The 18534-nt window shown below is 37.8% G+C and overlaps 1 protein-coding gene across 2 annotated transcripts in view; it reads left to right on the forward strand.

The window, feature by feature from the left end:
- The window catches only part of ATP2C1 (ATPase secretory pathway Ca2+ transporting 1), a 126683-nt gene that overhangs the window by 62823 nt on the left and 45326 nt on the right, over window positions 1-18534 (forward strand). For both annotated transcript variants that reach the window (XM_075212436.1, XM_075212435.1), the window contains 2 exons: window positions 15276-15386; window positions 18040-18156. In XM_075212436.1, coding sequence (XP_075068537.1) covers window positions 15276-15386; window positions 18040-18156 — 228 coding nt within the window. The remainder of the gene's footprint in view (window positions 1-15275; window positions 15387-18039; window positions 18157-18534) is intronic.

Here is an 18534-nt window from a genome sequence, read left to right on the forward strand (position 1 = left end):
GCTAAAGAGAAGCTCCTTCCCCTTTCCTTTTAGACAAGGAATGACTGTTCTGAGTACAACTTCATTTTTGCATCCAATCTGTAATTTCAGCCTATTGAAGCCTTTGATGTTTTTCTTTATTATACTCTAACTTGAAGTTTTTGTTTCCTGCTTTTTAGATTTGTATGTATTGTTTGTCTTTGTAAGGACTTAGAAAAGAGAAAGCAATTGTAGAATCTCCGGTGCAATCTAGTGCAGTCCTATTCCTCATAGAACATACAAAGTGAGAGACAAATTATAGGCGCTCCCCAAAAACAAAACAATAATAATCACAGATGGATACAAGAACTTAATTTAGTTTCAAAAGTCTCTTCCTCAACATAGTCTTCGGTATCATGAGTACCAACTATCTTCTTTTGATATTAAGTCTTCGTTCATTCTAATTCAACTTCTATGGTCTGATGACTGTGATATCTTTAATTAGGTATTAGATGAGTCTGATGCATTATAAGACCTTTTTTTCGTATTCCTTAAATGTAGGCAGATGATCGAAAGTTCAGAGCCTTTCACAATCAAAAGCGTTATCGTCCGGGCTAGGGCTGCCAGTTGTGTAGACACTATGGAATTGTCTATTACACCACTACTAAGTAAACGCCTTCCACTCCACACACCAACGCGTTTCAACTCGTGCCAGAGTGTTTTTCAAGGTGTTCTGGAGTACAATTTCATTTTTGTACCCAATCTGTAATTTCATCCTACTGAAGCCCTTGATATTTTTTTTTTATTGTACTCCGACTTGAAGTTTTGGTTTCCTGCTTTCTAGATTAATATTGTATGTATTGTTTGTCTTTGTAAGGACTTGTATAACTCAGTCTGGAACAAAGGAAAAAAAAAAATAGGAAGGCTTTTCATTAATGTGCTGATTTAAGCTCTGATATCTTACTTTTACTTTTTGCTTTTTCTTTTTTTTGTGTCCTTTTACATTAACACCGTATTACTAAAAAAAAACTGCAAATGTTAATCTTATTTTCTAAAGGACAAACTCTAAACTGCACAGAAATAATTATAACTGTTGCCACATTATTAGTAGGGATGAATACTTGTAGTCTGTGTATTATAAACTCTTCTGAGTAGAAACAAACATTCTTTAAATACTAGCTTCATGTTTCAGAACATGTTTGTTTTTTTTTTTGTTTTATTTTGTAGCAGCATTTGAGGATTGGATAATGGTGGAACAATGAAAAATATAAAGCACTGTGCTTCTGATTATTTGTATTCTGTTTCTTTATACTAAGGAGACAAAGCAACCACAGATTGTAAATAATTTACATATCTTGCAACAGCACAAGCAATCACATCCTACAACTAAAGCTGGGTACACACTACAGAAATTGCGACCAACTGTTTATGCTGAGCAATTTTACATGTGATCGATGGTCTGATCGCTCGGTCCATGGACTGCATACACACTAGCCTTGTTTAGGACGAGAAAGGGAAGAGCGGACGTCCCGTTAGCGACTTTTTACAGCCATGTTGTCGTGAGCAATGACTGTAATTTCGAACTCACTGTTGTGGATCGGTCGGAAGTTTATACACATTACACAGCGGAAACGAGATTGGAACGAAAATATTAAACGGTACGATCAACCAAATGAGGCGACAATCGTCCATTTGGGCTGACTTTCGACCATCGTGTCACTGTACACACTGACCCGACTTTTGAACGAGTGGTCGTATGTCGGCTGTTTGGGCCGATTATTGGATGAAAACGGTGTAGTGTGTACCCAGCTTTAGTGGCTATATCTGTTTTAAAACCTCAAGTAGGGTTTCTATAATTATGTGTAACAAATGGAGATGAATTTGCAACTACTTTTATCTAAAAATGACTTGCCTTCCCATTATATCCAAACTATATTTCCTTTTCTTCAAATGTCAGCAGTTTACAATCACAGTTCACTGTCTGCTATCATTATAGTCCTAGCTCATATTTATAGTCACACACATGGATTAAATAGTTGAACTTGCTAAAGCTCATGATGAATTGGGACACGAGGTTGCCAGATTGGCTACTTGACAATGTGGAAGCCCAGTAAAGGGTAAACCATATAATATATTGTAGTGTCCCAGAAATGGCACGCGGCATGTGTCCAATTTGACCTGAAAGAAAGCCGGGCATCTTTTCAGAAAAAATGGGATATTGTTTGTGGCAAATTGAGGCTCAATACCAGGAACACCATCACGTTCCAATACTAAGGCCATAAGTATGTCATGGTATATTCCCTTTCGGGAGCTTTTATTAACATATGCTTAGGTTTCATTTTCCTCTCACTGACGATTACAGCTTTTAAGCCAGTCGGAGAAGTCAATTGCAAATGAACTGCAGATTTGCAAGTGCATATTTCCACTCATCTCTGCAACTTTAGTATGTCACTTCGTGCACACATCCAAAATGGTTTGTTTGTTTTTTTGTTCTTTTTTTGGGACTGCTATACAGGTTGATTTCATGCTGTTTTGTGGAATTTAGAAGGTATGGCAGTATACCAGAAGGAGAATAACAAGAGGGTAGATTTCTGTAATAACTGGTTCAGATACTTGAGATTATCACTTCACAGAAGGACACAAATGCGTAGATAGACTGATATATTCCATATTTAAGTTCCCAGTTTTTTCTTCTTCTTGCATTTACCATAGAACTGTTTTTGAAGATATTTGTTTTCATCAAGCAGTAGGAGAAGGTGGTCTTTAATCATCCTAAGTGTTACAAAATGATACAATGGCTCAACAGTAAATTCATAGGGGTTTATTTACTAAACTGTGGGTTTGAGAAAAGTGGAGATGTTGCCTATAGCATCCAATCAGATTCTAGCTGTCATTTTGTAGAATTTACTAAATAACTAGAATCTGATTGGTTGCTATATACAACGTCTCCACTTTTTAAAACCCGCAGTTTAGTAAATATACCCCATAGTGTTTTCATCGATTATTAGGACTGTCATCTGTAGCCAGCATGTGAATTTTAACAACCTTTTCAGAGGTTAATTAATATATATACCACATGTGGTGGTGTAATATATAACACAGCTATAGTGCTAGCAGCCTAAATAGACATTCATAAACAATATCCATATGAGCATATATAGCATCTTATGAAGATCTTAAATAGTTCAGTACTTTATACTTGGATATATATCAGCATAAATGCATAGAGTTCAGGTAGATAAAAAAGTCAAGTGGTGTAACATAAGCCTCAATGTCTCGCTGATGGATGTTAATTCAAGTTAAAAAGTCTGTTTTCATTGGTAGTCGAAATGTTCCTTATAGGGAAGAAGAGAATAGACTCCAGAAGATTGTATCGGGTAATGGTAGTATGTGGGTGTCTTCCTTCCCAAGTGGGCATTAGGAGTAATAAGCGTACCTCCCGTCGGTCCAATACGACGTTGGTCAATGAAAGCAGAAGGCAGGTCCACTAAGATCATACAGTAGCAGGGTAAAAGTAAACCAGACTTGCCCTAAATTGGGCTTCTTTGCAGAGATGCTGTTTCTGTTGGAGATCCCTTCATGTGGTCCAAAGCATATGAGTAGCCAGATGTGGAAGCCTTGATTGTAGGGCAGTAATAGCTGCAGCTAGGACTAGTGCGCATGCGGCGATGTAGAACAAGAAAGGCCGTTCACTATTTCCAGGGTTAGGTTATCTTCATGGCAGCTGAACAGGCACTTTCAGAAAGTGTGGGTGTTGGATACTAACTAGTTTCGCTGTGCAGCTTCGTCAGGAATATAGGTGCCATATTGGATTTGGTGGGATGTTTAAATAGAGAGGAATGGAACAGGATTGGTTCTAGTAGGGCCTCCCTACTATTGGCTATTTGAATGACTGGCAGGTTTCCCGTCCACTAGGAGGTGTAAGCGTCTATCCAAGTATAATAAGGATTTCTGTACCAATAAAACGGTGGTTCCATACTGTAGATAGAAAGTGTTCCTATTTAATGGGAAGTAAAAATAGCGTTCAAACCGCTAAAATAGAAATAGTATTGATAACGGATGTTTTCCATACTTGGAAACAAGGACCTTTATTCCTGTACATGGTTCCTTTGTTGTAGGTCTCTATTAGATATACAGAGTCCTGGAGTATTCAATGAAGGGATAAATGGGTGGTAAATGAAGTAATAAAGTCTATAAACAGTGGTATAAGTAAATAAGTTGCTGGGGATATCACAACACATGGTATATAGTGACTCCTTACGTAGACAAACTTGGCTCAGTGATTTCCATTCAATTTGATTGGGCACCGCTATAATTTTATTGAATGTTCTGTTACACATCATTGCCAAACATTTTTGGTTTAGGCATAAAAGTGTGTATGTATGTCTTGATACTTGTGTAAATGATATTATTTGAATATCGACGTCTTTTTAAAGGACCTTTTTTGACTTTTTTAAAACTTTTCGACTTGTCGTGCTGTACAGAGAACTCGCTCACATCAGTCCCTGCCCCATTGGAGCTTACAGTCTAAATTCCCTAACATACACATAGACAGAGAGACTAGGGTCAATTTGTTTAGCAGCCAATTAACCTACCAGTATATTTTTGGACTGTGGGAGGAAACCGGAGCACCCGGAGGAAACCCACGCAAACACAGGGAGAACATAAAAACTCCTCACAGATAAGGTCATGGTCGGGAATTGAACTCATGACCCAGTGCTGTAAGGCAGAAGTGCTTACCACTTAGCCACCGTGCTGCCCTGGTGTATGTTTACTCACTGTTTCTCTGTATCACTACAATAGATGGTTCTCTCTTGTTCTATTATGGGCTCTAGAAAGCATTAACAAATTAGTGACACCAGGGCTACCTATGTAGCAGCACTTAAGTGCCCTTTCAGACAGTAGGAGAAAAGTTAGTGGTAACAGCTACAGATTGAAGGTGAGCATATCCATATAGTCTGATCATCTCTAAAACTACGTCGGCACACTTGCAGACAATGTGTGTGTTTTGTGTTTTCCACTACCTCTTGGAGGGATGGGGGGGGGGGGGATAAATTGCAGGAGAGACTATCCAATTCTTCAAGTCTGATTTTCCAAGCTAAAAGGGCTGATGAATTTGGTAACTGTTGAAAATGAATGCAATAACTGTTAATATATTAAAAACTACCATAGCAAAAGTTGGTGGAACGAAGCCTTAATATGAGAAACCCTTTTAAGTGCTATTTACAAGCTGGCCACTTAGCACATTTTAAATGCTTATTTTATATTTACTTTAATCCTACAGTCTCAACCTTCTATAGAGTGGTCGATGCTGTACAGACTGACACAGAAAATGGTATAATAGAATTGCTCTCCCTCTTTACTACCTTCTTGTTTTACTTAAAACTGGTAAAAATGGGAGTTGAGCTGAATAATTTTATAATTTTTCCTGTTAAACAGAGCTGTTCTAACACCAGGTTTTGGTCCACTTATAGGTGATGAAATTACCTTCTGCTAGCTGATGTGATTTAATGTAATCTGCAAAGAACACCCTAGTTCCTCTGTGACCGTTTCTCCAAAACTAACAGGCTTATTCAGTGCAGATTTTATTTTATTGTTTTAAATTTAAGCATTCTCTTAGTGTTGTATGTTTGTTGCTGGTTTGAAAAGACATTAATTTAGTTTTCCTTTTGAAAACAAAGCTTGGGTGTTTCTAAGCCACCTCCAGTTTGTTCAAGCTGCCAGTCTCATTACAAAATTGGTTGTCCTACACTTTTAAAGCTGGTTACCCAATATTGGGAAGAATTTTAGTGACCTGTATTTCTATTACAAAGCAGAGAATGCACCATTCAAAATATGACAATACTTCTGGCTGTAATTAGTATGTGTGATTATGGGAACCAATAAGTACTCAGTTTACATGGTTTTACTATGTTTAAATGTAGGTAAAAGCATGACTTTTAACACCAGTGGGTACTGGGCCTGATGACTGGTGTTTCTTCCATAACTTTTTATTTATTTTGCCCACCAATAGAATTATTTCTTGAGTTTAACCCTTGATTGCCCAACATACAACAGAGATAATGGCAATATAGAGATATAGGTGAAAAAAATATAAACGTGGTTTAACTTACATAGGATAATTCATAATGTAGCTGAGCAGGGGAAAGGGGAGTACAAGCAGCAAGCGGTTTAGCTTAAGAATATCAATGAACTGATTTGATGATTACAAACTAGAAGAAGCTGGCTTCCTATTAACAAATGTTTTGCTATGCATGGCCATTCTCTGCCTGTTACAAAACACTGCTGCCAAGGCCTGGTACTGTCCCTGCTGTCTTCTAAAGAAACAAAGAAATGTTCATCTGTTTGTAATGAATCATGACATATTATTGTTTGCTGGTAACGAGAATACAAATCTTCTTGTGAACAGCAGATTAGGAGACTGTTGTTGGTATGTTCACTTTATGATCTAAATGACCTTAGCATGCATCCTTTTTAAATAAAGTTAACGCTTCCCTGTGATAGTAGTGTGGCCATTGTGTTTATCCAGGATTATCCACGAGTCTAACTATATGCAACGTTGAAGGTAAAATTAATCTCCTTTTTTATGTGTGTGATAAATGGGAGATTTTAATCTTTTTACATTTAAAACTCAATAACTCCTAGAATATAATGGAGCAGTGCCAATTGCCAAATTGCAGAGAAGTATTTTAGAATGATTCCATCACTTTATAATGTAAGTGCTTCTTTCCACCCCTAAAATACCCATATAAACGGGGAAACGTTGTTGGGGTGATATATGGCATACATGAACAGGTGGTGGTATATTTACATAGAAATGTCACCATGACTTAACATTTTATGATCCAGTACTACATATGCATCATGTTGGCCACTGACTCTAGAAAGTCATACTATTACACAGTGGCCTAGTGGTTAGCACATCTGCCTCTCAGCACTGGGGTCATGAGTTCAATTCCCGACCATGGCCTTATCTGTGTGGAGTTTGTATGTTCTCCCTGTGTTTGCGTGGGTTTCCTCCGGGTGCTCCGGTTTCCTCCCACACTCCAAAAACATACTGTTAGGTTAATTGGCTGCAATCAAAAATTGACCCTAGTCTCTCTTTCTCTCTATCTGTCTGTGTGTGTCTATAGTAGGGAATTTAGACTGTAAGCTCCAAAGGAGCAGGGACTGATGTGAATGAGTTCTCTGTACAGCGCTGCGGAATTAGTGGCGCTATATAAATAAATGATGATGATTATTATTGCACTTGAATATATTAGTGGTGTTATTTACAATGGATTAACTGATGAAAGTGTCTTTTCTATTAGTTTAAAACATACGAATAGAAAAGATGGACAATGTAAATTGTGAGCACAGTTGAGTAGACGTTCTAACGGCAGATACACGTCAGGCGATGTAAATATGCCTTGCTTTTCTGTCGCCATGTTCTTTGGTAGCTGTGGACACTATAAAACATTCAAATTTCTTGACAAATGTCAGACTGCTACTTCCAAGTAGTTTTACACCAAAATGTCAAAGTAACCCCTCAATGATCGAAAAATGTAACTGTAACATTGCTGTTATTGCAGAAGAACTTGTTAGACCTGTACAGTCATCCAAAACGCTATGTTTTCTTAGCTTTTTTTGTCTACAAATAGCCATCTAGTTTTGCTAACTTATAAAGTCTATTGAAGTCCTTAGTGCTAAATTCTTTTCTTGGCTTAATGTCTGCTTTAAAGTAATTGTTCCCTTGCACTTATTGCTTAATATGCATATATCCAATTATTTTATTTTTTCTTCAACTTTTCAAACTGTTTGGTAAATCTGTCAAGGTTCAGGTGGGAGAGTGTAAGGGCTTGTTCACACCACACTGCTGAAGTGCAGTTTGACAGTGGTCAGACAGGATTATCTCCGATTCAGCCATGGGTCAGCCTTGTTACAATGTAGTTGTAAATGTAGGCATTGTCACAGAGAATCTGTTCTACATGTTCCTGATTGACAGTTGGCTCCACCCAATAGAAAGGTTTATCTCATGAAACACAGGCAAACCTTTATTTCTCTTTCTTTCTGCCTCAGACTAGGCACGCAGCGGAACATGATGGAAACTGTAAGTTGAATGGAGGTTTGTCTGTGTATGAGGCAACCTGGAAGGTCATTTATATTAAATATGACTAGATTATAGTTTATTGAATCACAGGTAGGTTGTTGGCTTCAGATATCATTTGTCTTCAGTTTACAGATGTTTAGGGAGATTAGGTAGTTTGTACCAATATAATGCTCCATTTAAATGGAATATATTTATAAGTAACGGCTTGCATAAGCTTATTATGTAAATATTGGTACTGTGGATTTAGGAAAAATACTCCCAGACCTACCTTTGCGAGGAGTTTGTTGCCGATAAGTCATAAATAACATTATTAAATGGTCATCACCACATTTGGTAACCCATACACTTATAGCACCCTTTAACACCGCCTTATTCACTTACTGGTGCACTGTAATATTTGGTATGTCAGGAATGTTATTCATAATGGCCACTCTGCTGTGCCCTGTAAGATTTACTCTTATGTAATCTTGCTTCCTTGAACAAGCTAAAATGATATACTGTACAGTATCATGGTGAGCAAAACTTCTTTATTCCCATTTATTCCTGCAATAATTGAACATAAAACGTGGTTTCGTATTCAAATAACTCATAACAAAAAGTGATGAAACACCAAAAATAATTTTAAGAGACTGAGGGGGCTTTTTATGACCCATCGTATTTCTCTCATGTTATCAATCCTAATCACAATGATTTAATGTATCTATTAACAATGCTCAGCCGGGACAGCAGCTTTGGTAGGAGCCTCTCCTGTCAATTAGTTTTTATAGTAAAGTGTTTGCAGTTGTAATCCCTTTACTTACAGGTTTCTATGGCCAGACAGAATTTGCAATGGGGAGAGGAGCACCTTCGGATACCCTCTCCTGCAACGCTCTCCCTATCGACTAGAATGGTTAACGGCATCTTCAGATGGTGTTGGGTGTCGGGGTCAACCCCTGAATTTTGGAGCTTGATAAATGGTGCGTAATCGCTGTCACCATATAGGCACTGGATTAGCAAACAATGAGGCTGGGACCACAGCAGATATCTACCGTCGTCCTGTAATCATATGTAGCCTCATTACTATTTAATGCAGCAATCTATAGTGTGCAATAATAAATAATGATATTCTGAAAGTTCTACATGCATGGCCAATTTGGATAGTGGTTTGTTCTGCCAGTGTATGGGCAAATTTACATGCCACAAATTATTGCCACCTTGCCCCTTAGTATGTCTGTAAATATACAATTGCAAATGGTATAGTAGGTCATGCATACAGATAGTGATCGGGTCTTGCTACACATACTTTTGTTTTTGCTAGCATGTCAGGAGCAAAAGTGACCTAGGCTGCTCAGGCTTGTTTCCTGAGCAACACTGTCTGAAGTAATGTTGGTATAGAACAGAGCAAAGGACAGTCTGTAGTTTTTAATATTCAAAATGCAACAGAAAAGACAGCCCATTAATTGTGCGGCCAGTTTTATCAGGGTCCAAATTCCGTTTAGTATCTAATGTTGATGTCACCCTTTATTTATACAATCACCAGGGTGGACTGTAGCTTTTGATTTATTGGTAGTTCCTTTTTAAAACGCTCACACTGAAGTAGATTACTGATAGCTTGCATGTTGGTTTACTTAAGGTTTGTTAAAGACTCTTTGCTATATAAGTGCTTCCCATTTTAATGCTATGTACATAATTGTGTAACACTCTGCATTTTACGTTTCTGAAAAAATAAAACAATTGTACCAAATACAACTTTACATATAGTTTTAAATTTGCATGCTTTTAATTTGTATTGCTTATATCTAAGTCTCTTATCGTTAATACGGTAATTTTAACTCGTATTTCCCTGAGCAGCAAGCAAAAAGTCAGCTTTGAAATTACTGTTAGCGATAATTATGCACACTATTACCGTAATGGTAATAGTGCAATGGCCATGCTCCTTTTTACAGTAACGCGCCCATTTGAATTGCCCCTGAGTGCTTACATTGGTATTGCACAAGATGACTACCTGTCTTGTTTAATTTATGCTTCTTTTTTGCTTGCTTGCTTTTAAACACTTGTACACACCTCTCGGCTCTTATGAAACTACATAAATACATTGCGGTTTATAAACATTCTTACTTGACTCTTTTAATGCATTGCAAATGCCAATATATAGCCTTACACACCAACCAACATAGATGACACGTGGGGGCTAAAGGGGAAAAAAAAAAAAGTTAAAATTATTGTAGCAGGTAAAGCCAGCACTGGTTTAAACAAGTGTTTTTTTTTTTTTTTAAATTGCTCTGAATTGCAGCAAATGTGTTTTAATTTAAAATTAAAATATCGTTAACATTATGGCATAGCTTCAAAGAGCATAAGCATGTCCTCAATTCTTATGACATCCAGCCCTTTTTGTTATAGAAATGTGCCCTGATACTCCTTAGGACTAGACAAACTGGTTTTTCAGGATTGTGTATATGTCCTATAATTGTAGAAGAGGGCTGGGCTAATGGTGGGGATCATTGTGAGTGGTGTGATGTTGTTTTGCATTACACGATTGCCTGGAGCTGGAAGGGGGTAAGACCAAAGCACCGGTTCTGGACAGTTGACTGTCTTGACGCTTCATTGGTAATAGAATAGACTAGATGGATTTTCTCACTCTGACATAACAAAGTTATATATTCTGCAGCCTTTTACTCTTGACTGCAAGCTGCATATTGGGAATACTGCTTTTTGTAGTAGAGGGTCTAAGGAATAGATGGTGATACTGCACTTCTGTTGAGCTTTTATTTTATTCTTTTTAAAATTGAAAACTCCACCCAACCTGCACCTCACTTGGTATTACAGGTACCTCTTGGTAACTAAAACTGCAACTACCTAAACCCACCCGTTTATCGCGTTGCTATTGCGAAAAGTTATGATCGACAAGAACCCATCACGATGCTTAGTTGATTATGGTTATATATATATCATACCTGCCCAGTTTTTCTGTTACTTCCCCGGGAGATGCTTGTGGGGGGTGTAAAGGGTGCTACAAATTGTGATGCGGCGAAAATCCTGCTCTTCTGGAGTCCAGGAGACTTACCCAGAATTTGAGAGTCTCCTGGAAATTCTGGAAGAGTGGGCAAGTATGTTAAATATTTAATACAGGTAAATAAAACGACGAAGATAGAAGAAACCAAAATGGCAAAAAGAGTGTTTGTTTTTTAAAGTAATATACAATGACTTATGTTTGTAATTATATTACTAGTGTATTAGTATTTTCACCATAATGATGTGGTTCACGGTGCCTTACCTCCTCAGACGCCCTTCTTCCAGAGTGTTAACAGGAAAAGTGGTCAAGTGTTTATTAGTTATACTACATTGGTGGTCTTACAGTTTATCAATTGTTTAACGGGAACTTCCAAAACCGTTGTAGGTGACTGATATTTTTTGCATACTTGTCTATGAATCAATCCACAAGTTGTACATCAGGAACCACCACATCTAGAACTACAGGCACTTGATGTAAGCCACTTGTCCATGTTTGGTTCTAGTCATGATGGCCGTGCATAAGGAACAAAGGAATCCCTTCAGTACTTGTTTCTTTTATATATAACGTTTGGTCCATCTCCAATAAACTATTTAGGTGACTATCAGTCTTGAGATTATGCCAACGTTTTGTTAGTATAGAATGTGTTCTGAAGGCAGATTTACTATTGCTAAAGCTGGGTACACACTACAGAAATTTCGACCAACTTTTTATGCCGAGCGATTTTTACATGCGACCGATGGTCCGATCGCTCGGTCCATGGACTGCATACACACTAGCCTTGTTTAGGACAAGAAAGGGAAGAGCGGATGTCCCGTTAGCGACTTTTTACAGCCATGTTGTTGTGAGCAATGACTGTAATTTCGTACTCACTGTTGTGGATCGGTCGGAAGTTTATACACACTACACAGCGGAAACGAGATTGGAACGAAAATATTAAACAGTACGACCAACCAAACGAGGCGATAATCGTCCATTTGGGCAGACTTTCGACCATCGTGTCACTGTACACACTGACCCGACTTTTAAACGAGCGGTCGTATGTCGGCTGTTTGAGCCGATTATTGGACCAAAACAGTGTAGTATGTACCCAGCTTAAGGTCTTCCTTTCTAATCTTACAGATATTTTTTTGTATCTGCATGTCCTTCTGGTTTTGTTTGTCTCTTCCCCCCCCCCCCCCATCTATGCTCTTTTAATGAGATTGACATTTATCTGGCAGAAACCCTAGCCCTCTCCCTCTCCCAATATTTAGATCATTTGGTATAAAAAAAACGAGAAATATATCTCTATTTGGATATTTTGACACTATCTAGTAAAGGTAATCCATCAAATCTCAGCAGATGAGCAATGTGACAAGACATTGGTATGCCAAGAAGCATGATTAAATGATCTACAGGCCTCCGTACCTGAGAGTGGGTGCATCAGTCATCTACAGCAACAACTCTGTATAAAATTGGCATGTTTGAGAGAGGGAAGAAAAAAAAGCAATTGCAAATATTTATAACTGCACTCCCATCTGTCTTTTTTTTTTTTTTTTTTTTTAAACTTAGACAGCCCTCGCTACTTGAACCCAAGGGTCTGCTACATGTTGCTGTCTTCCAATGGCTCTGTCCATTCTGTAATATCGGTAAATCTATTTTAGATGATGAACTGGTCGTGGTGGGAGGGGGTTTGTGGACAGGCGGGCCATTTGCAAGCACAATCAAGTGTGGGGGTTTTTTGTTTTGTGTTTTTTTTTTTTTTTATTCTGCTGGGCTTTAAGAATTATGGATCAGCCCTGGGACTGTGGAGAGGCAACTAAATATAATATTTTTCTACGTAATAGTGCAGCTTTAAACATTGGTGCCTGTGGTTGCTATTTCTTATCACCTAGTCTAAATAAAGCACAAAAAATATGCAGACAATATTTTTTTTTTTTTTTTTTTTTTATGAGGACATTTTTAATATGGTACAGAAAGCTGGTATGTAATGTTATAACATATCTGTACCAAGTATGAAAATCTTGCATCTTTTTGGCAATGAATTAACGTAGGTTTGAAAAATTGGAAACCCATCACTTTGCATGTCCTATAAGGGACATATTACCAGATGCCCTAACAAGTATAATAAATGGAGAAGCATCTGATCTGCTAACTCAGCAGAATGTCTGGAGGCAGTGAGTGAATTATGCAGTTCTTGTCGCTGGGGAAGAGAGGAGACTGGGCTTGATGAACCTGGTGATTTAATCCAGCACCAGCAGTTGTCATGTAATAAAGAGCTCTTCATGTTGTGGTTATTTAGTTGAACATGTTTGATGTTTGCAAGACTACTGATGACAGATGCTATTTGTATTACATATTGTCCCCCTGAGTTCCCCTATGTGTACAACTCTATTTTGTACCTCAATAAAAAGCATGAACCTAGAGTGCATACATACATTTACGTAGATCATTGTTTGGTTATTTTGTAGAGTAAAAGTGTTATCCGTCTGCTGAGCAGAACAGTCTTCAATGTTCATTTATTTTTTATTTTTTTGAAGCTTTGACTCGTTTGTCTTTTTTTTTTTTAAGTAACTGAAGTGATAAAATTTGATACAATGTTTGCATTCTTGCAAATTTCTTTTTGTCTTCTAACTGCTGCTATCTAGAACTGTTATTTTCAAAATGTGTTGAATTGACGGGAAATGCTGAGAACAAGCTTGCTTTGTTTTGACAGACAATTAACATTGTGTCAGTGGAAATTGAAGTCATGATCAACTGTTACCAAGTAACTGTTTTGCTGTTGTAGTTTCATAGGGAGAGGTGGTAATATAATCGCATCTTTCAAAGTAGTATTTATTTTGTTTTATTTATGGGAAATTGTTTTTTGGGTTTTTTTTTTTTTTTCCCCTTTACTAGGTTAACCTCCAAAGGTCATGTTCATGTTTTCTGCTATTCATGTTCACCTGATTCAACAGTCTTGTTGATGCCCCTCACCTGTGTAGTTTTCTGTGTATGGGAATGGGTCGTAGATCACACCATTGTATCAGTAATGGATGAATCCAGGGTCAAGTAGCCAGTGAGACACAAATAGAACTGCTAACATCTAACTAGGGAGTTGCTTATGCTGGGTACACACTACAGAATTTTCCACCAACTTTTTATGCTGATCGATGGTCCGATCGCTCGGTCCATGGACTGCATACACACTAGCCTTGTTTTAGAAGATAAAGGAAAGAGCGGACTTACCTTTAGCGACTTTTTACAACCATGTTGTCGGAAGTTTATACACACTACACAAAGGAAACGAGATTTGAATGAAAATATTAAACGATACGGCCAATCAAATGAGGCGATAATCGTCCATTTGGGCAGACTTTCGACCATTGTGTCACTACACACACTGACCCGACTTTTGAACGAGCGGTCACCTAGCTTTAGTTGGTCATACTGATAAGCGAATTGGCCCTGGTTAAAATGGACTAGTGTGTGGTAAGGAATATGGATTGTAAGCTCCATTACGGCAGGGACTGATGTAAATGACTATCCTTTGTAAAGTGCATTGTAGACTCTATATAAATGGCTGTGATGGATGCATGTGGTTCATGGCTCCAAAAAGATCCTGCCTGCTCCCGAAGTTTGCACTCTGCTGCATTTTTTAATCGGATGGATGGACTAGTAGTGTACTGGAGACCAACATTGAAATGGATACAAGCAGGAAGCCAGACTAAGATAATGAAAGTAGTAGGAATGAGCCCCTTACTAAAACCTGTCGCCCTCATACCTGGTGCTGCATTCCTATGGTTATCTATTTAGCTCCCAAAATGATTGTCTGCACTGAAATTCAGATGGAATTCATGTTTATATTTAGTACTAGCCAGAAGGTAGAAAATTTTATTTATTTTAATCTGCCAGTAAAACTATATTGCACATATTGCAATATACACAGCCAGAGTATTGCATGTGAATTTAAATAGCAGACTTCCTATTCTGTTACCATTTTTTTGGTTCATGGGTCTCTGTCTTCCCCTGTTCCCTAATGTACTCCATGGACTAAAACATTTTTTGACTTCACATGAAACACGCACCCATACCCACACCTTCCCAAAATAAAATATTTATAATTTTTACAGGTTGGATTTGTCTAATCTTGCAGCCAGGTTTTTATATTTATTTATTTAAAAATTTTTGTTTGTTTTTTCTTGTTTAAGAAAAAACCCCAAACAATTGTATAGATTTTTAAATAACAGATTACTGAACCCCACTCAACTTTTCTTACAGGCATCAACATTTCCCAAAACCTCAAATACTGAAAATGTTACAATGATTCCTGTGTTGCCTTCGAAAAAAGCCAGTGAATTGCCGACAAGTGAAGTTGCTTGGATACTTAAGGTAAGAGAGGAAAGTTTGATTTATTTAGGCTGGGCACAAACTACAGAAAATTTCTCCCAATGCCATATCTGTAAATATTTTTACCAACTATTTGAAGAAGGGGAAAAAAAAATTCTTAATCAGCAAATCAATTAAAGGGTAAACGCTATTCATGTTTTAAAAGATTTACTCTTGGATCTGTCGTAAACATCTTCTGAAAAGAACATGACTCTGTAAACTGTATGGAGATGCTGATCATGAGTGCATACACACTGCAGGCTTGGAAGGAAATAGTGTCCTCATTGAACAAGATTTTTAGTTTGATTTTAAAATGAAATGAAGCAATACGGTGAGCTTTGGAACGATAATGGCTCATCATTGCAGTATACCCAACAATGCAAGGGTCTCATTACATATTGACCACATATAGATGAATTCATACTGTACTGTGTACCGTAAGTGTGTTGTCTTTCCTCATTGCTAGACTATTTTATAAAAAAAAAAAAAAATGTAGGACAATCAGCAAACCGGTGGAAGTTAATGCAATCTAGTATAAACTTCCACCGGTTTGCTGATTGTCCTAATACTATTTCTGACCATATTCTAGTAACGCACTGGCCTTCCACTGTAAGTGGATTGCATAGAATTGTAGTTTGTTTGAGCTGATTATTTGGTTATAACTGCTGTTATGTCTATGTTGCTTATAACATTTGGCTTTTTAATAGGCACATAATTTTGGCCAATTATATACAAATTGGGTAACAAATCTATCTTGTGTGGATGCCAGTATAAAACCTATGTATACACTTACATATGGAAAAATAATGTGGTCGATGTTTTCTATCCTTGTTAGTCATATTTTGGACATTTTAATACAGTCTACCTTGTGGATGAAGACCTTGTTAGTGTTGTGAATATGCAGATTGGAGTCCTCTGTAGTGCACAGGTGTACAGCTCAACCCAGCCTTTCTCCGTTCCCCTAACAGTACTAGCTCCTTAAACTCCAGGCTGGCCACGTTGTTTCAGGCATTGAGACTGCTGTTGGATGGTTGATGGCAGTGATGGGCAACAGACTGCCCTGTGAGCCTTCACCTGCTACCCCCTGCTTCCTCTTTTATTGTCAGATTTGTTTGTTAATGGCTTGTAACACTTGTTTAAAATGCCAGATGATAGGTTAGTACATATAGGAGTCTATTTCTTGCTTTCTTTGGTTTAAATGCATTGTTTTAACTTTTTACTGATATTAAGGGTAATGTGAGGTTCTTCTTTTGAAGGTTAGAGGGTGGTAATATAGTGTTGCCCATCACTGGGCTATGTTGTCGGCCCTTCTGCCAATAGGCTTTCATAGAGCTAAGTATTCCACAGAATTTAGAGTTCTTGGTTTACTGGTCTGGTTATTGCCCCAAGTCTTGACTGCTTTAATTGCTTGGACTAAAGATTCAAAGCATCAAACTACCAATTTGAGAGGCTGTAGATGGCCGATATTTACAGACAGTAGTGTCTGACTGTCAGAATCATCTAGGATATTATGATTCAGTAGATGTGTACAAACTGATTGAATTTGCGTGTACTGTATGTGACTAGTACTCATAGACAATATGTGGTTTCTCTTTTATTTGCACTTCTGAATCATTGTGGTTGACTTTGATTCCATGATTCATAGTGAATTCTTTTCATTAGAAACCTTTTTCCACTATGCCCCATTCTGGCTTTGAGTACTTGAAGCTCTTCATAATGCCAGTGCTGTAATATCCTCCACAGATCCTACTTTCACAAAATTGTATTCATTTCACACCATAGTTTCAGTGGAGTTGGGGTTTAGATAGAAGGTGTAACAAACAGTATAGCGATCTACCATATTGACTCTACTGCTAATGATTTAGGACTGCTTTTGATCATCTCTGATCGCTCTATCAGCCAATGCTGTGTTACAGTAAAGAAAACGTGTGCACTTATTAATTCATTTGTTTTATGCTTATAGAAAGCTTCCCATCCTGATTTAAAGAACTCAGTATGTATTGTTTTGCTCTTGATCACTAGTTTGGACAAAGTGATGAGACCATTTAGTGCACAGATATTGCCAGAATGACTGTGCTTTGCTTGTTAATTATTAATGATAATAGCAGCTATACCTATAGTACCAGTGTCTTCCAACAGCCTTTCCTCAGATATGACATTGTTACACTGAGATGAGCACAGTACATCAGTGTCCTCCATAAGTACCGTTTAGTTGTACTCCAGGTCAATGAAATAGCTGAAGACATTCAATCTAAAAAAACTATGTAAAGAATTGGGAATTGTATAAGTTAATAAACTAGACGCATCTGATGATGAAAAACCACTTTAATCGCTACTACTGGTTTCCTAATTATTGTGCTGCTAACCACGTATTTTTTATTTTATTTTTTCCCGTGTGTGTGTGTGTGTGTGTGTGTGTGTGTGTGTGTGCGCGCGCGTGTGTGTGTGCGCGCGCGTGTGTGTGTGCGTGTACTAAATTGCAAGTGTATAGAGAGCTTTAAGCTGTGTTTGAACTTGCAGACCGATTGACATGCAGATTTGTTCATCAAGATCTAGAGGTTTATAAAACATTATAGACACTATGTGGTTTTTTGTTTTGTTTGTTTCCAACCTTCTATTCTTATATTGCATTATGAGTTCTCTGCTTGCATTACAGGCTGATCTTCAGAGTGGTTTAACAAATTCTGAGGTTTGCCACAGGCGCGTCTCCCATGGATGGAATGAGTTTGATATCGGGGAAGATGAGCCATTGTGGAAAAAATATATTGCACAGGTGAGACATGGGCTGATACAGATGAACTTACACTCTACATAAAACACTGGCTTGCTTATCTTCAAATAGAAAAGAAAGTTTGCACAGGGCTGTCTTAACACATGGGCATGCTGGGAATTTGCCTAGGAGCCCCATACGCTTGCCAACTTTTCAGTATAATATTCCGGGAGATTTATTCAGAACCTTCAAACCCTTTTTATTAAAACGTTTAAGTGGACTAATCGCCTAAGTATCAGCTGTTATCTGTACATGTGATCTTGCTGTTGTGAATACATACCTTGATGAGAACGGTGTACAAGTACTAATTGTGCATAAGTGGGTGAGTGGTTGTGTAGGTTGGGCCCCAGTGCACTGCTTTGCCCGGAGGCCTATAATGCT

The sequence above is a fragment of the Mixophyes fleayi genome, chromosome 5 (genome assembly GCF_038048845.1).
Source record: "Mixophyes fleayi isolate aMixFle1 chromosome 5, aMixFle1.hap1, whole genome shotgun sequence".
NCBI classification, from domain to species: Eukaryota; Metazoa; Chordata; class Amphibia; order Anura; family Limnodynastidae; genus Mixophyes; species Mixophyes fleayi.